The sequence below is a fragment of the Entelurus aequoreus genome, linkage group LG05 (genome assembly GCF_033978785.1).
Source record: "Entelurus aequoreus isolate RoL-2023_Sb linkage group LG05, RoL_Eaeq_v1.1, whole genome shotgun sequence".
In the NCBI taxonomy this organism is placed as follows: Eukaryota; Metazoa; Chordata; class Actinopteri; order Syngnathiformes; family Syngnathidae; genus Entelurus; species Entelurus aequoreus.
Genome location: NC_084735.1, coordinates 59,233,578 through 59,260,357, shown reverse-complemented (window position 1 = coordinate 59,260,357; position 26,780 = coordinate 59,233,578). Strand labels below are relative to the sequence as shown.

General features: G+C 39.4%; 1 protein-coding gene across 1 annotated transcript in view; it reads left to right on the top strand.

Moving 5' to 3' along the window:
* spns2 (SPNS lysolipid transporter 2, sphingosine-1-phosphate) overlaps positions 1 to 26,780 on the top strand; it is a 130,208-nt gene that overhangs the window by 24,650 nt on the left and 78,778 nt on the right. The window contains exon 2 of the mRNA XM_062048477.1: positions 16,015 to 16,080. Within this exon, the coding sequence (XP_061904461.1) occupies positions 16,015 to 16,080 (66 nt within the window). The remainder of the gene's footprint in view (positions 1 to 16,014; positions 16,081 to 26,780) is intronic.

Genomic DNA, 26,780 nt, shown 5'->3' with positions numbered 1-26,780 from the left:
CACAAATTAGTGTCAACCGAATCAACCTAACCTAACCCCAGGTGCATGTCTTTGGATGGGGGAGGAAGCCGAAGTACCCGGAGGGGACCCACGCAGTCACGGGGGAGAACATGCAAACTCCACACAGAAAGATCCCGAGACCAGGGATCGAACCCAGGACCTTCGTATTGTGAGGCATGTGCACAAACCCCTGTCCACCGTGGTGCCCTGATGAAGGATGTGACTATTCCAATTCTTACGACATAGCATAAATGATTATTAAATAACTGGATTAAACATATATTAAATATATATCTTGTTATTTACACCGCTCTCAAATTTACAGAGTTAGAACTCTTGGTCCTGTGACGATTGAAGGTTAGGACTGGCTTGGTTAGAACTCTTGGATACCGTCAAGATGGAAAATAGCTGACAGACATAAACACGCAAGCACGTTTATATGACCGCTCCTATATTCTATGCCTACGGCTAACACCTTTAATTGTTATCTTAATCAACAGCTGTCAAACTCGGTTTTAAAGTGCAACCGACAGGAAGGTGAGGACCCCCACAATTCCTTGGTAGAGCTTTGATTACAGGTCATCCCTATCTCAATCCACTGAATCATTCTTAAAACAGACAGGGAGGCTTAAATAGCGCTTAAACCCTATCTGTCAAATCATACCGTTAGTACCATATTGTCAGTAACCTCATACATCGGGGCGAGATTTATTTTAATTTTTTTTACAAAGCTTTAATAGATTGTCAACATCTGACATCTCTCAAATTATAACTACAAATGGAAGGGTGGAAGGGTCGGTCTGTCAGTGACCACATTATTACACCGGATGTCAGAAGGGATGACATATAATGGAAGTCAGGGGGTGGGGCTTTAGTTTTTTGTGGTATTTTTATATTACATTTCTATGACGTTATCACTTTTATTGACTGTTTGACAGAAAGTGGGTCCTCCTAATTATATGATCCATCCATCCATCCATCCATCCATCCATCCATCCATCCATCCATCCATCCATCCATCCATCCATCCATCCATCTTCCTCCGCTTATCCAATGAAGCAGCCTAAGCAGAGAAGCACAGACTTCCCTCTCTCCAGCTACTTCATCCAGCTCTTCCAATGGGATTCTGAGGTGTTCCCAGACCAGCTAGGAGATATAACCTCTCCACTGTGTCCTGGGTCTTCCCCGTGACCTCCTACTGGTCGGACGCGCTTAAAACACCTCTCCAGGGAGGCGTCCGAGGGGCATTCTGACCAGATGTCCGAACCATCTCATCTGGCTTCTCTCGATGTGGAGGAGCAGCGGCTTTACTCTGAGCTCCTCCCGAATGGCAGAACTTCTCACCCTATCTCTAAGGGAGAGCCCAGCCACCTGACGGAGGAAATTCATTTTGGTCGCTTGTACCTGTGATCTTGTCCTTTCGGTCATAACCCAAAGCTTACGACCATAGGTGAGGATAGGAGCATAGATCGACCGGTAAATTGAGAGCTTTGCTCAACTCCTTTTTCACCACGATGTACGGATGCAGGGTCTGTATCACTGCAGACGCCGCACCGATCTGCCTGTTGATCTCACGATCCACTTTTCCCTCACTTGTGAACAAGTCTCTGAGGTACTTGAACTCCTCCACCGGGGTAGGATCTCGTCCCCAACCCGAAGATGGCATTACACCCTTTTCGGAACGAAAACCATGGACTCAGACTTGGAAGTGCTGATTTTCATGCTAGTCGCTTTACACTCAGCTGCAAACTGATACAGTGAGACCTGAATATACTGGCCGGATGAAGTCAGCAGGACCACATCATCTGCAAAAAGCAAAGACCAAATCCTGCAGCTACTAAACCATATTCCCTCAATGACCTGACTGCGCCTAGAAATGATTTCCATAAACAGAATTAGTGACAAAGGGCAGCCCTGGTGCAGTCCAACCCTCAATGGAAACGCGTTGGATTCACTGCCAGCAATGCAGACCAAGCTCTGACACTGATCGTATAGGGAGCAGACCGCACCACACTCTCTAAGCAGTCCTCTCAGGACTTCCCGGGGGACACGGACAAATGTCTTTTTCAAGTCCACAAAATTGGGCAAAATTGGTTGGGCAAACTCCCATGCAACCTCAAGGATCCTGCCAAGAGTATAGAGCTGGTCCACAGTTCCACAACCAAGATGAAAACCACGATGGTCCTCCTGAATCCGAGGTTCCGTATCTTCTACCTCTACAGTACACCTGAATAGACCTTATTGGGAAGGCTGAGGAGTGGGATCCTCCGCTAGTTGGAACATAATCTCCGGTTCTACTTAATAATTGAACCACCACCCCAGTCTGCCAATCCAAAGGCACCGCTCCTGAGGTCCACACAATGCTGCAAAGTTTTGTCAACCAAAACAACCCCACAGAATCCAGACTCTTAAGGAACTCCGGCGGATCTCATCCATCCCCGAAGCCCTGCCACCAAGGAGCTTCTGAACTACAATGGCAACCTCAGCCCCAGAAATAGAAGATACCACCACACAGTCCCTGGGCAGTGCTTCCTCATTGGAAGACATTTAGGTCGGATTGAGGAGGTCTTCGAAGTATTCCTTCCACCGATCCACAACATCCCCAGTCGAGGTTTAGCAGTATACCGTCCCCACTATACACTGTGTTGACAGTGTACTCCTTACCCCACGAAGCGGTGGATGGATGTCAAGAATTACTTCGAAGCTGCCCAGAAGTCGTTCTCCATGACTTCTCCAAACTCCTCCCATGTCCAGGTTTTTGCCTCTGCAACTGCCTGTCGGTTCCTGTCCGCTGCCTCCGGAGTCCCATGAGCCAAAAGGACCCGATAGGACCCCTTCTTCATCTTGACAGCATCCCTTGTTCTGGGACAGGCATCGACCACCTTGCGACCACAGCTCCGATCGGCTGCCTTGACAATGGAGACACAAAACGTAGTCTACTTGGACTCAATGTCCATTGCCTCTCTCGTGACATGTTCGAAGTTCTTCCGGAGGTGTGAATTAAAACTCTCTCTGACAGGAGAGTCTGCCAGACGTTCCCAGCAGACCCTCACTATGCGCTTGGGCCTGCCAGGTCTGTCCGGCATCCTTCCGCACCATCGGAGCCGACTCACCACCAGAATATGATGTAATTCCAAACACAGCTAAATGTAGTTGTCAGCTGAAAAAAAGATGATCTGGTTCTGCCTCCTTACAAACCATATTAAATGTACAGCAATCATATAATACACATATGCAGTAATACAAAAGGAATGGCTTCTGATTGTTTTTCCTTTGTAAATTTAGATCAAAGGTTGAGGTTGGTAGAGAGGTACAATGATATTATTTGCTGGAATTCTTGAGATTTTGGATTTCCTTTTTTTTACCGTGATTTATTTTTTGTAAGGTCCAGAAATACTTCTACAAAGTACAGAGAAAATAATTGTTTCAGAAATAAATTCCTGATTCATTGTTGTTGCAATATAATACAGTAGCCTATATCCTTTTGAAAACTGAGTGCCTGATATACTAAGATCGAAAAAACCAGGTGCTAAACAATGTGTGCAAAGTTTTAAATTGTGCGTACTATTGCGTGTGATCAACTAAGACTGCATGATAACTGGAACAGACCACCTTATTTAAATTACGTTTTTGCATGTACTACCTGCTGTCACCATAGAGACACTCATTTAATGCAGCAGTATGTACCACTTCTTATGGGCATTTTAGACACAGTCCTGCAGTGCATCTTCAATGGAACCCACTTTTTTGGCGCACTGAGGTGCGCTCATGGGAGATGCTGGCACTAACTCCAAGCATGCCCTACAATGTTCCAGATCCATCCATCCATTTTCTACCGCTTGTCCCTTTCGGGGTCGCGGGGGGTGCTAGAACCTATCCCAGCTGCACTCGGGTGGAAGGCGGCGTACACACTGGACAAGACGCCACCTCATCGCAGAGCCAACACAGATAGACAACATTCACACTCACATTCACACACTAGGGCCAATTTTAGTGATGCAAAAAAAAAGAAAATATTGCAATATACGGTGTATATGGAAAAATGAAAACGTCTGCAGACACCAAAACGCATCAATTAAATTTGTTTTATTCAGCCTTTTATGTCATCCAGCAGTTATAAAATGCTACAATACTAACCTGGACACACACACACACACACACACACACACACACACACACACACACACACACACACACACACACACACACACACACACACACACACACACACACACACACACACACACACACACACACACACACACACACACACACACACACACACACACACACACCATTGCATCCCTAGTGTCGTTCCTCTTAAACCTGCACATTCATTCATGCAAAAGGAACATTTGTGGTATGTTTACTCATTTGTGTGTTCTTTCCACACACTAAAAGGCTCACAAAGAAAGACTCTATGAGAGCAGTAAGTGTCAGCTCTGCATTGCACCAACTTTGTAAGAACGCTCTGTTTGTGTGTGCATGGAAAACAATCTTTCTGTTCAACAGTACGATACGTCATTAAGGCAAGTGCGGTAGCTTTTGTGTCTTAAAAAGAAATAATAGGTGTATAAAGATTAATCCACTACATCAATCTATCGAGGGCAGCACGGTGGCATAGGGGTTAGTGCGTCTGCCTCACAATACAAAGGTCCTGAGTAGTCCTGGGTTCAATCCCGGGCTCGGGATCTTTCTGTGTGGAGTTTGCATGTTCTCCCCGTGACTGCGTGAGTTCCCTCCGGGTACTCCGGTTTCCTCCCACTTCCAAAGACATGCACCTGGGGATAGGTTGATTGGCAACACTTAATTGGCCCTAGTGTGTGAATGTGAGTGTGAATGTTGTCTGTCTATCTGTGTTGGCCCTGTGATGAGGTGGCGACTTGTCCAGGGTGTACACCGCCTTCCGCCCGATTGTAGCTGAGATAGGCTCCAGCGCCCCCCGCGTCCCCGAAGGGAATAAGCAGTAGAAAATGGATGGATGGATGGATCAATCTATCGATTTAAACACCTAATATTCAACGGCATTGATCTGTGCTCTGCAAGTCGGCCTTCCGGAAGATACATATCGTTCTAACATTGTTTTAAAAGGCAATCAATCGATTTTATCTATACTAAAAAAAAGAAAACATTGGATTTAAGAACGTCAGACTTTATATGGAGTGAAGCACTTTTAATAATTAAGGATGTTAAATGTTAGTCAAGTCCGTATGTCCCTCTGCCGCATCATTGCCAGGCGCTATTAGTCATCAAAACATAGAACCGCGGATACCTACTGTACGGTGGCCAAGAAAAGTCACAACAAATGCAAACGCCACAATACAACAACTTTCAGCTACAGAACGATTGCAAAAGCCACAACAAATACAATAACCACAATGTGACTTTAAACCACAAAGGACTTGACGGACACAACGAAAGCAAGTTTTGTCGATGTACCTCGTGGCTGAGGCGGAAGGTTGAAAATGGCGTCATGAACACAGTATTTTAGTATTATTGAAAAAGTAAAACAAGTTATTCATTACTGAACAATTGGTCACACTTCAACTTTTCCAACTTGGTTCATTACATGGTTTTCAACTTCCGCCTCAGGAAGTCGATCTGAAACTTGTTTGCTGTCACTTCCGTTTTCTTTGTATCACCTCTGTCAGGAGATTATGTAATCGCCAGAGTTGTATTTCTCCGTTAGTTAGTTGTTAGTTGTTAGTTAGTTAGTTAGTTAGTTAGTTAGTTAGTTAGTTAGTTAGTTGGTTAGTTAGTTAGTTAGTTAGTTAGTTAGTTAGTTGGTTAGTTAGCAACGTAATTTATCGTAATTTCCATCATTTCTACGAATTTACCTCATGTTTACATTAGGAGGCTGAGGTTCTGCGTGTGTGTGTATGCTAGCGGTCCAGCCTCCACTCGCAAAGAAAAAGATAGTGGATGCCTGCCAAGAGGCTTCACTCTTTTTTGTTCATTCCGCTACATAACTAAAGCGCCCTGCAGCTGCTGAAAGTGATGCAACAAGTAAACTCTCTTGCTGTATTTTTGGAAGCGACACGCAAACAAAACAAACACACAATTTCATTTATTCTTCAAGGAATTACTTTTGTAGGTCATGAATTTGCTGGGGTTTATTTGTTTTTCTGTTTGTTTAAAATTAAAGATTAAAGTACCAATGATTGTCACACACACACTAGATGTGGTGAAATTTGTCCTCTGCATTTGACCCATCCCCTTGGGGAGCAGTGGGCAGCAGCGGCGCCGCGCCCGGGAATCATTTTGGTGATTTAACCCCCAACTCCAACCCTTGATGCTGAGTGCCAAGCAGGGAGGAAACGGGTCCCATTTTTATAGTCTTTGGTAAGTAGTTAGCAAACATAACTCAAAAAGTTATGGGCGGATTTTGATTAAACGCTCTGGAAATGTCAGAATTGGAATAAGGAGCAAGGGATTAGATTATGATATGAAGGATTTCGACTACTCTACCTTATGTTTACGTTCTGTGTGTGTGTGTGTGTGTGTGTGTATCCTAGCGGTGCCACCTCCACCCACAGAGGCAAAGTGAGTGGATGACTGACAAGAGTTATCACTCTGTTTCTTTCATTTTGCTATAAATAACTTAAAAATTTATGGATACATTTTGATAAAACATTCAAGAAATGTCAATAAAGAACAAGTGATTACATGTTGGGGTTGAGTCAGATCACCAGCTCGACTCAGGATCTTTAGAGTATTGTGTGCTTTTCTGTTTAGTTCTATGATTATTACCTGCCAGGGCGGAGGGTGGTTGTGTATTTGAAGAGTATCTGGCTGGTTAGTGTACATTGCTGTAGTTGAGTAATATGTTCAGTCAGGTGGATCCACATTCCTGGGATGGTTCTTGCGTCATGCACACAGCACTAAAAAACTCCAAGGTGAGAAAATTCCTGAGCTTGGTTTTAGTGACATGTCTCTTTACAATAGAGAAATATGATGATGGATGAGATATGTTAATGTTACACTTACAGATCTCTGATATCACTGCATGACAACAGGAAGTTGTACTTTGTACAACTCAACATGTTAAACGAGGTGACCAATGTAATCTTACCTGTTATTAATTAACAGAATGATTGACTTAAGTTGTATGGACAGCATGAATTTATGGCGATGTTTGTGGTTATTATGGGTATTTATTTCTGCAGCGAGACAGTAAGAAGATTTTAGGTTGAAAAGAAGAAAACATAATTTGGGAAAAAAGGTTCAATTCCTGTGTGGTTACTTGACCTTTATCTTTTGGAGCACCCACACCATTGTTGCCATGGCAACTACCCTGCCGGCTTGGGCGAGGACTCACAATATGCATTACATCATCGTCAGACATAATATCTTCCAAGTATCAGTGAAATGTATACAAAAATGTTTATTTTCCATCTTAAGCCAGCAGAGATGATAACTGTGATAGGCTCCTGCATGAACACAGAGCTACTGTGCACAGTAAACCCGTTACAGGTGGTTCCACAGCTCGCTGCACTTGAATATGGTTTCAAAACAAACAGATATACGTTTGTCTAAATAAAGGCACCTTACTAATGTTTGCTTCCTTGAAACCTCAAGGATCTTGAACAAGATTTTTTGGGTTTTAAATTAAAATACAGTAGATCCTCGCTATTCACAGGGTTACCTTCTGAAAAAAACACATACACATGTTACTGTTAAAATGTTTAACATATTTTATTTTTGACAATCACATAAAGTCTGAATTATTCTACTGCATTAGACCCGGACGATATGGCCTAAAAACAAAATATCCGATTTTTTTCACAAAAAAATTTGATTTACGATTCCCCTCCCCCTACTTTTTAGAGAAACAAATACAAATACAAATGACAGCGGTATTTCAAAATAAGTTTTACTTTTATTTGTTCAAAAATGAGCAGTTTAAAATGACACTGCATCTTACACTTAGCAAAATTCTAATTTGTATAATATTTTTAGACCAGACATACATTTGACTTTTTATGCAATAATTTTCAAAGAACTAAATTAAGAGCTTCCTTAAGTACTTCTGCTTGAATAAAATACTTCAGTAAACAAAAATGAAGCATTGCATATTGCGTGCCAATTAATAATAATCTCCAACATTTAGATTGATGAAGTGCAAATTTAAAACTGCTGTTCTGAAAAAAATACTTCTTTAATTAAAAATGTAGCATTGCACATTGCATGCAAATAAATAAACTCCAATAAATCAATGAAGATACCAATAATCATTAAATATTAATACAAATCAATCAGATCAAAAAAGTGCAAACTTAACACTTCTGTTTTGAATAAAAACACATTGTACATTGTATGTTAATAAATAAACAAGTAACACATTGAAATGACTGTATAGTTTTTTAAGTGGATAAACAAAAGCTTTTCCCTGAAGTATCTGTGTACTGATGTCAAAGACAATGTACACTTCATTGCACATGTAATATGTTATTATAGTGACGATTAAATACAGTATAATTGCAGCAGCACTCCCGTGTACGCTCTGTCCGGTTTGAATGTGCAAAGCGACTGCTTTAGTGGTCGCTCTGAGCATTGTTCTCCTTGTTCATCAAACTGTACGTGCTACCTTGTGTAAATGATTTTGCCAAAGTGCGCTGCTTCTTAGGTGGAGTTTGTTGCTGTTGTTGTTGCGGTCTTGTTCGTCTTGTAAAGAGTTGCATTTCCCCTACTCGGCTCGATGCTGTCTCAGATGCTTGAATAAGTTTGTTGTCCTGCTGCCTTTTTTAAAGAAACTCTGCAGCGTGCAGTCACTTGTAATCATAAAAGTGTGTGAATTATGCCACAACTCTAAAGCACTGACAACACTTTTCTTTTCTTTGGATCAAACGTCTCGCTCTCGTTATCATTAGCATCAGGCATGTTTTGCTAGGCTTGTGGATCTCCACTAAGGAAGGAAGGGAGCGGGCGAGGTCTACGGAAGCTCATGGGGGCAAAAAAACCATGCCCAAGCAAGGGGATAAAAACATTGTTTTTTTAAATTTTTTAAGTCGTCTGCAACAAAAAACTCAAATTTATCGATACATTTGATATATCGCCCAGGCTTAAGACGCATCATACGCTAGTCCGAATCGCTCCTTCCCTGCAAATGCCCCTGCTAGTTTGATGTAGACGCTCTTCTATGATTTTACATCCTTTGATTTCAGATCATACACACACTTTTATAATTACTATCCATCCATCCATTTTCTACCGCTTGTCCCTTTTTAGGGCCGCGGGGTGTGCTGGAGCCTATCTCAGCTAAATTCTGGCAGATATTAAATTAAAATCCAATCTTCATCTCGCTTTAAATATTCATTGATTCGGATTTTCTCGCAAATAAAAAAAAATCTGCAGCAAATTTGTAGCAGTTATCTTAGTCTCAAATTCCAACCAGCCAGATCCACCTGCATGTCGGGTAAAAGTGTGTGTGTGTGTGGACGCTTGTGGTAAACACACACACACACACACACACACACACACACACACACACACACACACACACACACACACACACACACACACACACACATAATCATCAATCTGGGAACACACCCACACCCCACCCCCGCCACCAACCACCTCCAGCCCGGCAGACTGTTGTGTGCGCGCATGTGTTTGTGTGTGTGTGTGTGTGTGTGTGTGTTCACACACTTCTTGTAACCTAATTGCAGTACAAATTAATTTGAGCATTTATGCTGATAAACACATTTGTGGTTGGACGGCTTGTCCCACATTGAGATTGACATGATTACATCATCATCATTACATGATGATGATGATGTTCTTCCAACTCTTCCACTGTTTTTTATTTCAGCTCCTCATTGGCAGCAGAACACACTTAAGATTTACAGATGGAATGTGACATAAGGATTCATGTTTGAGCCTCACTTCAACAATCTGGATCTGGCTATGCTTGAAAAAATGCAAACTAACTTCAGTGAAGAAGTTTGCTTCTTCTTTTCATGATTTACCCTGGTGCAAACTTTTTTCAATGAAATTGTTCTTAGCAATACTCCAATAATCCATCAATCATTCCAGTTTGCTTCCTCTGAATCTGAAATATTTGGATCAATCATATTTGTTTGTGTCCCAGCATGACTGTGTCCATAATGTCATACCAACATTATACATGTTATTTTCTTCGTTTTTGTTAACTTTCTCAACACATTACAGTCAGCTCATCTACTTGCGTCTGATTTACTTGTTTGTGATCTACTTCCTTATAATATACTTGTTTGGGATCTACTTGATTAAGCTCCACTTGTGTGAGATCTACTTGCTTATGATACACATGTTTGTGATCAACTTATGTGTGATCTGCTTGCCTGAGCTCTACTTGTCTGTAATCTACTTATTTGTTTGTTTTTAATCTGCTTTAGTGTGATCTAATTGTTTGTGATCTACCTATGTGATCTACTGGTTTGAAATATACTTGCATTAGAACTACTTACTTCTGATTCTCTTTCTAAGATCAACTTCCCTGTGATCGACTTGTGAGTGATCTACTTGCATCTGATCGACTTATCTGTGTTTAAGAGCTACTTGCTAGTGATCTACTTATGTGTGGTCTCATCGCTTGTGGTCTACTTGACTGTGATCTACTTACATGTGATCCACTTGCCTGTAATCTACTTACATGTGATCCACTTGTTTAAGAGCTACTTGCTTGTGATCTACTTCCTTGAGATTTACTTGAGTGTGGTCTACATGTTTGTGATCAACATACTGTACATGGCATCCACTTGTATACATGCTATTTGCTGGTGATCTACTTGTGTGTGATCAAATCACTTGTAATAGAAAAGCGCGATATAAAATCTAATCCATCATTATTATTAGTATTATCTACTGGCTGGTGATTTTTGCAATTAGTCTGCATTTGGGCTGCAATTAACGTCTCTTTTGATAGTCAATTAGACATTAACAACTGATCGAGTGATTTTGTGATTTGATTGATTGATTTGATTTGATTTTTGGAATTCACATCCTCTAAAACAGGGGTGTCAAACTCATATACAGATTGGGCCAAAATTTAAAACTAAACAAAGCCGCGGGCCAAGGTTGAACACATTAACCTTTTAATAGGGACCCAAACAAGTTTTGCATTGAATATTGAACAAGCAAGGCTTATACAACTTTATAGTAACATGCAAAATCGAGTTTCAAATAATAATAATAATAATAATTAAAAAATATCAATTGCATATCAAATACAATTTAAATAAAAATGTAATGCCTCTTTTCTATTTGCAGCCTTCTGAGGTAAATATCAACATTAACTTTTTCCACAGGCTAACAAATTAGAAAATAAAATAACAATGAATAAACCAACCATTCAAGACTTTATATACACCCCCGCTACCACTTATGTATTTCATTTATTAAATATAAATGTATACATATATGTGTGTGTATTACTAAAACTATTAAGAGTCATCTTTTAACTGAAAGCATTTTATCAAATCAAATCAAATCAACTTTATTTATAAAGCACATTTAAAATTTACCACAGGGGTAGCCAAAGTGCTGTACAATGGGCAGGTTAAAAGATAATACGAGCAAAACACAACCCAACACAAACAGAACACGATAAAAAATAAATAAATGAAATAAAATAAATAAAACATAAAAACATAAAAACAGGTTCACAGCAGGTGTATTATGTGTATTTTAATCAGTTTTAGATGTGCAATTGCCTCATAACTAACCTTGCACAATAAATGAGTTGTTGACTAATGCTTACAACATTGTTAAACTTCAGTGGATCACAGATTAGTATTTAAAAAAGTTTTATGTGTTTCATATGTTTTGATGCTGCAGATGAAAGTTAAATGTAGCAGACACTCACTTTGTAATAAATCATATTCATAGATATAAGAGGCTGACAGTGTTTTTTGAAATGTTAGTCGTGCCTCTGTTTTTGTTGGTGAGCCATGTTGTTGTATTAATATTTAGAATGTAGGGTCGAATCCACTTGTATACTCGCTATTTGCTGGTGATCTACTTGTGTGTGATCAAATCACTTGTGATCTACTTGCTGGTGATTTTTGCAATCAGTCTGCATTTGGGCTGCAATTAATGGCTCTTTTGATAGTCAATTAGACATTAACAACTGATTGAATGATTTTGTGATTGATTGATTTGATTTGATTTTTGGAATTCACATCCTCTAAAGGAATAAAAAGAATAAATAGGCGTGTATTGTTTACACTAGAAATGATTATTAGACTACCTCTAAAACAAAAGACAATAATGTTGTACAACTAATACATGTACTGTAATAAAACATTTCTAGTAAAAATCAAGATGTATTTGGTTGGATAGTCTTTGTGTACTAAAATCTTTCATGCCTTTGTTTTTTACTTTATGTATTTCATTTATTAAATATATATGTATACATATATGTGTGTGTATTACTAAAACTATTAGGAGTCATCTTTTAACTGAAAGCATTTTAATAAGTTTTAGATGTGCAATTGCATCATAACTAACCTTGCACAATAAATGAGTTGTCGACTAATGCTTACAACCTTGTTAAACGTCAACGGATCCCAGATAAGTCTTTTAAAAGTTGTATGTGTTTCATATGTTTTGATGCTGCAGATGAAATTAAAATGTAGCAGACACTCACTTTGTAATAAATCATATTCATAGATATAAGAGGCTGACAGTGTTTTTAAATGTTAGTCGTGCCTCTGTTTTTGTTGGTGAGCCATGTTGTTGTATTAATATTTAGAATGTAGGGTCGAAAATATTCAAATAGGAAAGTCATAAACTCTAATTTACAAATGTCTAAAATAGCAGATAAGAGTTTCCTTTAACTGAATGTTAACATTCCTACTGTAGGGAAACATAATCCATTAGGTGGTTTTTATGACATCACAGCATAAGAGAAATGCACATTTTGACCCAGGCTTATGATCGTCATGAATATCCAACATCGCTCTCACGTCTCATTAAACAAATCCTGGTTTCAGAGCTGCTCATGAGACGAACAATGTTGATGTTTTGAGTACTCAGCTGTTTAATTTCTTAAAGCAACATTCAGTAATACTTTATAAATTGGCCGATAACAAATCTAGCTCAAAGATATATTGACCTAAAAAATGATTGACAATAAACAATATTATTGCCATTATTTATTTGAGATCAATTTAACCACTGATGTAATGACAATACAAACTAATAAGGAAAGTATACCCCTCTCAAATGCAATTAACTTGTATTTATTGTATATTTTAGCATTGTAATTAAAATGTAAACTTCTGAATACCAAGTTAAATAAAACCAATAAAAAATACAAAATAAATGTACTATATCTGTAAGCAAGATTGTGCACTTAAATAAAAATCACAACTAAAATCAATAAAATAAATTCTGTCTCTGTTAAGGAAGGGGTGGGGGACCCTCAGATACACGCAACCAAAACCCATCCATCTATCCATTTTCTACCGCTTGTCCCTTACGGGGTCACGTGGGGTGCTGGAGCCTATCTCAGCTGCAAACGAAACAATAAACAAAATGGCTAAACAAAGTGATTGTGACCAAAATGATCAATGTTATCGTGGTATTGTTGAATGTGCTCAAAAAGTACTTATATACACACACTAAAATCTTTATGCCAAGTTGTATTTCTTTAATAACTAAGATAAGTACACACAATATACTTTCAAATATCATTGTACATCAAATATTGTTTTGGTTTCAAAAGAGACATATTATTTTTATGTGTGTGTTTATCTATGTTCATATTCTTTTATTTTAAATTGTAAAGGGTGATCAGTTGTTTCACTTCCGGACGTCACGTGAGTTCACTTCAGAGTTTGTGTTCGTCTGTTTCAACGTGACCCTGTCGAGTTTATCAATCCCCTTGTGCAAAAACAGCACTTTTATGTTTAATGTGAATACTGTAGCTCACTTGTTTAAACAGTAATGTGTTTCTACCAGTTTAGATTGGGGACTGATGCTTCGCAACGGGGAAAATGTTAATATCTGTTCTTCACATGTTAGCATTTAAGCTAGCTAGCAAGCTAGCGCCTGTCTGTCCGTCCGTATCAAAGTGCAGTTATGAAAGACGGCTTTTCGACCAGTTATCATTACTACTGTTTATTTATTATACAAATGTCCGCAGCCGCAGAAGCCGATGCAGAAGAGTGACCGCTCTTGCAGACCGTCTCGCTCGCCAATCACGCACATTAAAAACAAACAAACTTCAATTTGAACTTAAGAGCTCAGGAACCGCGGGTTGGCCAGGTCTGCACTATGTGATGTTATTGCTAGCGGGCCAGCAGCAACACCAAGAGTCAAAGACACTTAATGATGACGAGATGATTCACACCTTTCTTTTCAATTCCGCTGGGGCACAAACGTGCATAGCTGCTGAAACTGAAATTCTCTTGAAGCATGCACATGGCAATTTATCGACACTGGAATTTATCGGCGGTTAATTCACTTATCGAATATCGGCCCAGGCTTATCTATAATACACAGTATTACTGTATGTATAATTTACAGTAACAATACTCTATTATCAGTGATGGGCAAGTTACTTGGAAAATGTAGTAAGCTAAGCTACAAGTTACTCTCGATTCCAGGGGAAGCTAGCCCCGGAGAATTGTAGCAAGCTACCCTACAAGCTAGACAGCAAAAGTGGCTTGCTACATTAAAGCTACATTTTTAACGACATTCATATCTATGTGCCCACATGTATAATAACAATGTTAATGTAACTGAGAGTGTACTTTTGTTGGGTCCATTACTATTAACTATCTGTCATTTAGCTGGGGACACCCTACAACTACCTCTAGGGGTCCCTGCATCCCACTGTATGCATTCATTTAGTTTGTTTGTAGCTTGGATTAGCAGTCCATTTTTTCTCTTTGTAGCTTGTAGCTTTGATGTAAGCCATACTTGCCAACCTTGAGACCTCCGATACCGGGGGGGGGGGGGTGGGGGGCGTGGTCGGGGCGGGTTGGGGGCGTGGTTAAGAGGGGAATATATTTAAGATAGAATTCACCAACTCCAGTATTTCATATATATATATATATATATATATATATATATATATATATATATATATATATATATATATATATATATATATATATATATATATATATATATATATATATATATATATATATATACACATATATATATATATACACATATATGAAATACTTGACTTTCAGGGAATTCTAGCTATATATATATATATATATCTATATATATATATACTTATTTTATTAAACATATAAATAAAATAAATACTTGAATTTCAGTGTTCTGGAGGCTATCCAGTAGATGGCAGTATTGTCCTGTTTAAGAGTGTCACAACATTGCTATTTACAGCAGACGAACTGCTTTACGGTAGACTAAACGTGACTGCTGTTGTTGTGTGTTGTTACCGCGCTGGGAGGACGTTAATGAATCTGCCTAACCCACATAAGAAACCAAGAACTCGCCCTCGATCATTCTACAGTTATGACGTCATTGGGCAGGCAAGCTGTTTATATTGTGGGAAAGCGGATGTGAGAACAGGCTGTCCCCACTCAGTTCCGCATTGAGCTGGAGGGGGCGTGGCCTCCAGCTCCGGCTGAATACCGGGAGTTTGTCGGGAGAACATTTCTGCCGGGAGGTTATCGGGAGAGGCGCTGAATACCGGGAGTCTCCCGGTAAAAACGGGAGGGTTGGCAAGTATGATGTAAGCTACCGAGCTACAGGGGTCTAAAACTAGCTAAACTACAGGGAAAGCTACTGGAAATTGTAGTTAAGCTACATAGCTTAGCTACATGTAGCTTGTTACTGCCCATCACTGTCTATCATACACAGTGATATTAATGTGTATTATACAGTAGTGTTATTGTAACAGACCGTGTGTCAGTTGAAGGACGTCTTACTGCTTCTTTCCCACTAATTCTGATGACGATTATGTCCATCCATCATTCAGCTGTTTAACGCGTTTCTAAATGAAGGACCTTAAAAGACAGTAAACATTTCCTCTCTTGTTTGCAGGCGTGGCTCAAGACATCCAGAAGCATTACGAGGTGTCTGACAGTGGAGTTGCCTTGTTGCAAACAGGTATGTGTTCTTTCATCCTTTAATATTATAAAAAAATGTAATTTTACTGAAATTAGCTGTGCATAATTTAGTGAAAGAAACCTCCATTCATGATTTCAAGAGCAGGTTTCAGAATATGCTGACAAAAAATAAATATTTTATAATGTGTGCGCCGTAGGGCTGGGCGATATATCGAATATACTCGATATATCGCAGGTTTGTCTCTGTGCGATATAGAAAATGACTATATCGTGAGTATTCGAGTATACGTTGTCACACAGTGGTTTTTAGCTCCGAGCATTACACTACAGGCTTTTCTCGCTCTTTATTGTCTCTCCTTCTCACAGAGACATAAATCAAGCGCACCTTCTTACATACGTCACATACTGCTGTCGTGCGTGCAACGTCATCCGCCCTCGCGGAGCAGAGCGGTAGCAACCTGGGAAAAGTTAGCTGTGGCAGGTGGTGCGAGCAGTGCGAGTGGTAATACGAGAGAGAGAAAGATGCGAATCTGGTAACAAATGGAGGAAGAATTAATTCCCAAGAAAAAAAGCATGGGGTCCATCGTCTGGCGGTGGTTTGGCTTCAAGCGGAAAGATATTGAACAGACAACCGTAATGTGTCAAGTATGCGGCAAAAGCGTTGTTACAAAAAGTAGCAGCACTAATTTGTAGCATCATTTGAAAATTTACCCGCTAGAGAGTGAAGAGTGCTTGAAACTCCGCATGTCAACATCTGTGACCGGTGCCACACCCAACAAAATGCCGGAGCAGCCAGCACTGACCCAATTCAGCCTGATGTCTCCCATTTTCACATCAACAAAAAATAGTCAACAACAGAAGGAGATAATGTCTGCAGGAACCTACCACATAGTGAAGGACATACACTATTTGATTTCCTATTATGCAGCTAATTTTTATTTTACAGTTTTTTAAATATCTTGTGTGACATCATGCACAAAAGTGCACTTTATTTGTTTTAAAATATTGTAGTGGTGTTCTGTACAAAAAGTGCACTTTAATTAAGTGTTGGTTTGATATGTCATCTTAGTGACATCATGCACAAAAGTGCACTAAACTTGTTTTAAAATGTCTGACAATCTTGCACTTTCTGTTTTGAAATTACATAAATGTTTGTGGCACTGCTTAATAACTGTTTAATAAATAGTTTTGGTAAATTGACTTATTTTTGATTTCCCTTTCTGCATGAAAGTTTAAAATGAGCATATATTAATGCAGTATGAACAAGAATGTTTTAATGTAGACACATAGAATCATCATACTGCTGTGATTATATGCATCAAGTGTTAATTCAAGGCTAAGGCAAAATATCGAGATATATATTGTGTATTGTGACATGGCCTAATAATATCAAGATATTAATAAAAGGCCATATCGCCCAGCCCTACCCCAGGGATTAATACTTGGGTCAAAATGTTTCAATCTTTATATAAATGACATTTGTAAAAATTTCAAGAGAGAACACACAGAAGCTAATAACAAATTACTGCGCCGTGTGCTTTGGGATTTTGGTGTCGTCAGGTTGAGCGAATAATGTGTTTCGCTTGATGAGCAGGTGCAACATTCTCCTATTGCCCGTGGCCTTTTATGAAGGCTTTATTTGAAAGTGAATAGTTACATAATGCTGCTTTAACGGGGTGTTTGGTAGATGGCCTTGCCTTCCTCTAACAGCAGCAAGAAAGGAAAACAAATTGGAAACTGGGAGTGAAGGCAGTCTGCTTCCTGAGTACTGCATGGGTGTAGTATGAATGTGTGTGCACCTTTGCTCAGGGCAGGGTTTCCTCCAATCTCCACCCAAATGAATCCACCTTTTTTTAAAGATAGCTTGCAAAGCCTCTCTTGTGTCGCTCTTGTGTCAATGTGGCCTCGCGGTCATTTCAGCAGCATCGGTGCACACACAAAGCTCCATTGAGGCCGAGCAGGCTGGACTTTGGGGAAGAATACAGCCTAGTGTTTCCTGCACTGCCTTCAGGTAACCTGAGTGCTATCCTTTAGACAAAAACTTAAGGTCACCTGAATGTTGTCCTAAAGACAAAAATACTGTCCAGGAAAAAATTAACTTAAGGCTGGTACACATATAAAGGTTTTCTAAATCTGAAGATATGTTTTATCTGTTACAGACCACACACATTACGATACATTTCAGGCACTGAGCAGTTTTGATATTTATGTGTGTTGTGTTACGGTAATAAAAACACAACACACACACTCTATCCCATCACTGAGCCACTCTCAAGTTCTCTGAACCTGAAATCTCGCCTGAATAAACGTGATCTTACAAAATCGAAGACGAAGAAGAAAAAGAATGGCAACCACCGTATCAACGACTGGAAAGTGAGAACAGACGAGGACATAGGAGAGGTGGGAAGGATGATATGGTCTTAATATGGTCACAGGCACGTGGGCGATGTCCCCAAAAGGAAAGGACTTTGGAAAAAATAATATAGACGCCGTGACAAATAACTTTACAATCTAGTGAGCAAGCTAAGAGTGAATACGTTCTCAACAAAGTAATGACAATTATTATTTTTTTTAGCTTCTTGATTGGCTGCTTTCTGTAGCACATCATAGTTCACTGAGCAAAGACTCAGAAGGTGTAAATATTGAACACTTTCATCATTGGCTTTGACCTGTTTTGGAGCCAAATATTGGGGCAAATACACTATTAATAATGCTAATAAAAATGGATTAGATTTATAGAGAGCTTTCTAGAAACGTTACAGTGAGAACTGAGAAGCCATTATTCAGTCACTCCACATTTACAAATATGTGGTGGTAAGCTACATTTGTAGCCACAGCTGTCCTGGGGTAGACTGATGGAAACGTGGCTGCCAATTTGCGCCAACGTCCTCTCCGACCAACACTAAACATTCATTCACATTCATACACTAGCGTGAACGGTACTGGGACCAAGGTGGGTGAAGTCTCTTGCCCAGGGACACAATGGCAGTAACTAGAATGAATACAAGCTGAATTCGTCCCAGGAACACTTATGTTTCTGGATGACCGCTCTTCCCTCTGAACCACGCCGTCCTACAACCCACCTCAGACAATATTATGAGACATATTTTAAACATTGTATTAGTGTTGTACGGTATACCGGTACTAGTATAGTATCGCTGTACTAATGAATCAAAAACGGTACTATACTCTGTTTTTTTGTTTTTTTTAACGGGTATGACGGCGCGCCGTCACGTCATAACATTGCTGAGGAGCATGTTTGGCAGCATACAATCACGGAGTACTTACAAACAGACAAGGTGTGTAGACAGAAAAGGGAGAAGGGACGCATTTTGGCCTAAAAACTAATGATAAAGGTGAAGCTCTAACACTGAAACGCCCTCAGAAAGAGGAATTAAGACATGCAGCTAACATCCATCCACAGTCGGCAGTGTTTTAGCTGCATCTAAATCACTAATCCTAGCCTCTATGGCAACGAGTAAAGTACGTTTCTTACAAGTATCATCCCTGCAGGACGAGGAATAGCTGAACATGCTTCACTACACACCGTAGTGAATACAATAGCTCACCGGCGTCACTGCTAACAAAAGCTAGTTCTCCTGAATGTAAACAAATGCCATTGGTGGATCTACACTTGACATCCACTGTAATGATATCAAGTACAAGAGCGTATCTATTCGAACAGATATTTTTTATCGTCACAAAATCTTTTTTCCTTTTTTAAAATTCATATTATGTTTATAAACTCAGGAAATATGTCCCTGGACACATGAGGGCTTTGAATATGACCAATGTTTTACCATGAATTGATTAACGTGGACCCTGACTTAAACAAGTTGAAAAACTTATTTGGGTGTTACCATTTAGTGGTCAATTGTACGGAATATGTACTGTACTGTGTAAACTGTACTGTTTCATATAATGTATTCCCTTCCTTTGCAATCTACTAATAAAATTTTTAATCAATCAATCAATCAATCAAAAAATGTACGATCTTGTAACTACTTGGTATCGGATCGATATCTAAATTTGTGGTATCATTCAAAACTAAAGTAAAGTATCCAAACAACAGAAGAATAAGTAATTATTACATTTTAACAGAAGTGTAGATAGAACATGTTAAAACAGAAAATAAGCAGATATTAACAGTAGATGAACAAGTAGATTAATAATCAATTTTTACAGCTTGTCCCTCATAATTTTGATAATAGAATGATAAATTACACAATATGTTACTGCATACGTCAGCAGACAACTTAGAACATTTTGTTTGTTTACTTACTAATAAAAGACAAGTTGTCTAGTATGTTCAGTATTTTATTTAAGGACAAAATTGTTCTTGGATTGCAAAAAGAAACATATAATGTACCGTAGATTTTTTATAAATAAATGATAAATGGGTTATACTTGTATAGCGCTTTTCTACCTTCAAGGTACTCAAAGCGCTTTGACAGTATTTCTACATTCACCCATTCACACACACATTCACACACTGATGGTGGGAGCTGCCATGCAAGGCGCTAACCAGCAGCCATCAGGAGCAAGGGTGAAGTGTCTTGCCCAAGGACACAACGGACGTGACTAGGATGGTAGAAGGTGGGGATTGAACCCCAGTAACCAGCAACCCTCCGATTGCTGGCACAGCCACTCTACCAACTTCGCCACGCCGCCCCTTTGTTAAAATAAATCCAATAATGCCATTTTTGTGGTCCCCTTTATTTAGTTAAGTATCGAAAAGTATCGAAATACATTTTGGTACTGATACCGGTCCCAAAATATTGGTATCGGAACAACCCTACAGTGTATTATGATTTTACCATTTTTGGTCGGAAGACGAAAATGGGGACAAAAACAGCCTGCTTGTCTTATGTGTGTAACTTGTTTTAGTGTCATCTGAGTGCTGTCCTTAAGACAAAAATACTCTCCAAGGAAAAAAAAAACTTTTTTGTTTTTTTTCTGGTTGAAAATCCTTTATTCTCTCCTAAATCAAATAGTTTTTTCCCCCTTGGTTTTACTGTGCTGCCATTTGACAGCTGGCATGTTTCAGACCATGGTTTAAACTGACTGTGAAAAACAGAAGCAATATCTTCACAGCACTTTTGACACCTGAAAAGTTGTACCAAAATGGAACAAGAAACTGGAAAGAAGTCTAAATTGTCGAATTTTGGATTGGATGTTGATTCACACATTCACAGTAACACTCACTCACTCATTCACTCACTCACATCTTTGGATTTTTTACCAAATCTGAAAAAGAAACTGGAAATAACTGATTCTTAAATGTGAAATTTTGGATTGGATTTAAATTCTCACATTCATAATGATACTCACTCACTCACTCACTCACTCACTCACTCACTCACAGGCCTGAATGGACCTTCATTGCGTCTGCGGTTTGACGTTTTGACACAGCGCTAAAAGTAGCAGCCCTGCGAGTGCTGTTGTTTGTCGTGTATGGACGTGTTGTGGCTCAGACTCCACTTGGCCTCTGATCCCAGACAACCTTTCCTCACAAACGACTGAGGAATGCTTGATGTCCTGGCTTGTGATCTGTGGGAGGGGGTGTACACAGTCAGGGAGCATAGGTGTGAAGGCAAGGTTACGGGGTGATGTAATGAGGGTGGTTGGAGGAAGGATTGTGTGTGGGTGTGTGTGTGTGCGTGCGTGCATGCGTGTGTGTGTTTACAGTATGCATTTCACGACCACCCTTCCACGCCACCTAACTTCCATCCCCAAGGAGAACAATTTTGGTCTCTGTGAGAACCTGCAGGCCAGACCTGCCCTGCCTTCTCTCGCTCTTCACAGCTTTTGTCACCCACCTGGCAACACAAACTTCCAGCAGAGGTGTTTGACAGTCTTGTGAACGTCATCCTGCTCTCCCTCACGTGTGCCGTCAGGGCCAGCAAGGCCTTCTCTGCTGGCCTTACATAAATCATGATCATTAATGAATAAAATGTAATTTTATTTTTAATTGACTTTCCGTAAATATATAAAAGTATTTATCATATTCTCTTCATGTCATATTAGTCTCCAGTGTTGCTTTTTTTAAGTTAGAGCTTTTATCCAATCAGAATTCAGCTAGCTTGTTGCCAGCACTGTATGAATTCTGCCATAGGCCTTCTGACCCAACATTAGCGGTGGCTGTGCAGTTTAACGAATGGAGGACATTCACCACATTGACCACTTACATGGGCGGGGGCGGCATGGCGTAGTGGGTAGAGCGGCCGTGCAAGAAACCTGAGGGTTGCAGGTTCGCTCCCCGCCTCTTGACATCCTAATCGCTGCCATTGTGTCCTTGGGCAGGACACTTCACCCTTGCCCCCAGTACTGGTGAATGAATGATGCATGATAGGTGGTGGTCGGAGGGGTCGTAGGCGCAAACTGGCAGCCAAGCTTTTGTCAGTCTACCCCAGGGCAGCTGTGGCTATGAAAGTAGCTTACCACCACCAGGTGTGAATGAATCATGGGTTCTCACTTCTCTGTGAAGCGCTTTGAGTGTCTAGAAAAGCGCTATATAAATCAAATCCATTATTATTACTATTTTTATTACACTATATTGCCAAAAGTATTTGGCCACCTGCCTTGACTCATATATGAACTTGAAGTTACATCCCATTCCTAAAACATAGGGTTCAATATGATGTCAGTCCACCCTTTGCAGCTATTACAGCTTCATCTCTTCTGGGAAGGCTGTCCACAAGGTTGCGGAGTGTGTTTATAGGAATTTTTGACCATTCTTCCAAAAGCGCATTGGTGAGGTCACACACCAATATTGTTGGTCGAGAAGGCCTGGTTCTCAGTCTCCGTTCTAATTCATCCCAAAGGTGTTCTATCAGGTTCAGGTCAGGACTCTGTGCAGGCCAGTCAAGTTCATCTACACCAGACTCTGTCACCCATGTCTTTATGGACCTTGCTTTGTGCACTGGTGCACAGACATGTTGGAAGAGGAAGGGGCCAGCTCCAAACTGTTCCCACAAGGTTGGGAGCATGGAATTGTCCAAAATATTTTGGTATCCTGGATCATTCAAGGTTCCTTCCAATGGAACTAAGGGGCCAAGCCCAACTCCTGAAAAACAACCCCACATCATAATTCCTCCTCCACCAAATTTCACACTCGGCACAATGCAGTCCGAAATGTAGCGTTCTCCTGGCAACCTCCAAACCCAGACTCGTCCATCAGATTGCCAGAGGGAAAAGCGTGATTCATCACTCCAGAGAACGCGTCTCCACTGCTCTAGAGTCCAGTGGCAACGTGCTTTACACCACTGCATGTGATGCTTTGCATTGGACTTGGTGATGTATGGCTTAGATGCAGATGGAAACCCATTCCATGAAGCTCTCTGTGTACTGTACGTGGGCTAATTGGAAGGTCACATGAAGTTTGGAGCTCTGTAGCAACTGACTGTGCAGAAAGTCAGCGACCCCTTTGCACTATGCGCTTCAGCATCCGCTGACCCCTCTCTGTCAGTTTATGTGGCCTACCACTTTGTGGCTGAGTTGCTGTTGTTCCCAAACTCTTCCATTTTCTTAAAATAAAGCTGACAGTTGACTTTGGAATATTTAGGAGTGAGGACATTTTTCGACTGGATTTGTTGCACAAATGACAGTTCCAGGCTGGAAATCACTGAGCTCCTGACAGCGGCCCATTCTTTCACAAATGTTTGTAGAAACAGTCTCAATGCCTAAGTGCTTGATTTTATACACCTGTGACCGGGCCAAGTGATTAGGACACCTGATTCTGATCATTTGGATGGGTGGCCAAATACTTCTGGCAATATAGTTTATGTCCCTGAGCTGTGTTCTAATACATTATCTGCACCAGTAGGTTTCAGTGACCAAAATATCGTTGGGATCTCTAGAAAGGCGAAAATTCCTAAAGCAAGGGCCAGGGTTGTTTTTAGAAGGTTATATAATAGATTTGATAATGATAATTTTTTGGGGGGATGTTAAAAATGTTGTGTACAGTATTGATGATCCAGAAGTCTTGCTTAACACTTTTATGAATATTTTCATAGAAATAGTTAATAGACACGCATGTATGAAAAGGTTCACAGCTAAAAGTAAAATAGCTTTATGGATTGATTTACCGCTAAATAATTTAGTGAGACAGAGAAATGATGCCAAATTGGCGGCAGTAAAATCAGGCTTATTGGATGACAAATAAAAATACTGGACGTTAAGAAATCAAGTAACCAAATTAAATAAAAAGATGAAGAAAGTATATTATCAGCAGAGAATTAATAGTAATAAAAACTATGGTAAAAAACTCTGGAATACATTGAATGAAATCATGGGAAGAAAGAAAAATGCAAGGGCCTCATTTGTGGAAACTGAGAGTATTTTTCTTACAAAGCCCCAGGACATTGCTAACTCTTTCAACAAAAAAAATGTTATCAATAAGGTGAACTATATAAGCCATAATCTATGTGGCACAGATCACAATCATTGTGACCTGATAAAATATAAAATAATGAATGGTAAAAGTTGTACATTTCAATTTAATTGTGTAGATGAGAGTCATGTTAAAGAACTGCTGAAAGCCCTTCTTAAATCTGGATGTGCTGGTACAGACAATCTTGATAGTAAGTTAAACATTGCTGCTGATTACATTTCTGCTCCATTATGTCATATATTTAATAGATGTCTTCTACGTGGGGTATTCCTTACATTGTGGAAAGAGGGTAAAATCATTCCTTTTCTTAAAGACAATAAGTTACCTTTCTGTTGTCCAAATAGTCGACCTATAAGTATTCTTCCTGTACTCTGCAAAGTTATGGAAAGAATTGTTCATGTCCAGGATTACTTTAATCTTAATAGTCTGACTACCAATTATCAACATGCTTACAGAAAGGGCCACTCAACTGCTACAGCTCTTATTCAAATGACTGGTGATTGGTTGGGGCCGATTGACACCTCAAAAATTGCTTGAGCAGTCTTGTTAGATTTTAGCACCGCATTTGATGTAATTGAACATGATATTCTACATGATGAGTTTAAAGGCTATAGATTCAGCCGACCAGCAACTACTCTGACTTTCTTCTAGGAAACAAATGGTCTTTTATAATGCTAGTTTATCTAATCATAGTATGATGGCGTGTGGGATTCCTCTGGGAAGTTGTTTAGGGCCTCTACTATTTTTAATTTTTACTAATGACTTACACTCTGCTGTGAATAGCGTCGTTATAACAATGTATGTGGATGATTTGACTGTACGCTATAATGCATTAATTCATTCCATGTATTAAACTAAGTCCTGTCTAGCTAGTTGAAAAACATTTATGATTGTCTAAAACAAACAAATTAGTCTTAAATATATGCAAAACTAAGAGTATTGTTTTTAGGTCGCGGCATAAATTGGCTTCTACACCTAAACTTAACCTATCCATAGTCGGTAAACCCATACAACAGGTAGACAAAGCAAAATTGCAGGGCGTTGTCCTACCGAGCATATAAATACAATGGTTAGCAAAATGGGTTGTGGTATAGCAGTCACAAGGAAATATTCTTCCTATGTACATTCTAGCATCCTGGGTCAAGTTTGTAAATCATTAATTTTGTGACACTAGGATTATTGCTCAACGGTATGGTCATCCACAGCTAATACAAATCTTGTTAAATTACAAATTGCTGTTCTATTAGAACTAGTACTGACAAGATGCATTCTGGCTTCTCATGGCTCACTATTGAGCAAAGGATTTCTTCAGATTTGGCCACATTTTTCAAAATTGCTTTCTTTTTTGTTTGACCAGATTGACTTCTGTATTGATACACATAATTGCAATACAAGATATGCTGTTAACAGTCATGTTGTCATACCTAGTTCAAAGACAAACCCAATGAAAAAAACAGTAATTTATAGAGCCATTGATTTTTGGAATAATTTACCACTCGATATTCGTCTAATAAAAGTTAAATCAGCCTTTAGAAAAAGAGTGCAGAGGTATTAACTGGAATGGAAATGACTACAGTTGAGGCAATAACATTAAACTTAATTTGTGATATTTCATGTGTTATTTTGTACCTGTGTTAATTTTTCTGTTGATTGACACAATTAAATCATTTTTTTCAACATAATTTATACATATATTGATAGTGACGAATTACATTATGAACTCATGTACAATCTTTTACTTTTATTTTTTAAATTTTTATGTGTTTTGCAATGTTTTAAACCGTTCGTAATATGTGATGTTTTGTGTGGACCCCAGTAAAACTAGCTGACTGCCATGGCATCAGCTAATGGGGATCCTTTTCAAATAAACACATGTGTGTTGACTTAAGCAAGAACTTGGTAGAAATAATAGTAACACGATGGACCAGGACTTGATGAATTGGTCAACAGAAACGTGTAAGCTGGACTGTTTGACCATTTGGGGCCACCATACTTCTTGCTGGTGTTTGTGGACGCAGAAGTTTATTTGTAGCACAGCACATCCTTCTCTGCGTTTTAATACGCATTTAATGCAAACATGAATTTGAGGATAGAGTTATTCATCTGAGTAGTCTGTTATAAAAGTGCAAAGAAAATTTAACTAGTTTAACTAGTAAATACAGTAGATAAGAGAGGAACACAATAGCTGTTCTTAACAACAAGAAAACAGAAGAAAACCAGTGTGAAGATCATCTCCTGTTGCGCAGTCTTTCCAATTATTTGTGGTATTTGGCTTTCTAAAGGAGATTACTGACCAGAAGAATGTATGCTTGAGTGTCATTCTTACCTGAGGCGCTGCAGCCTGAGCT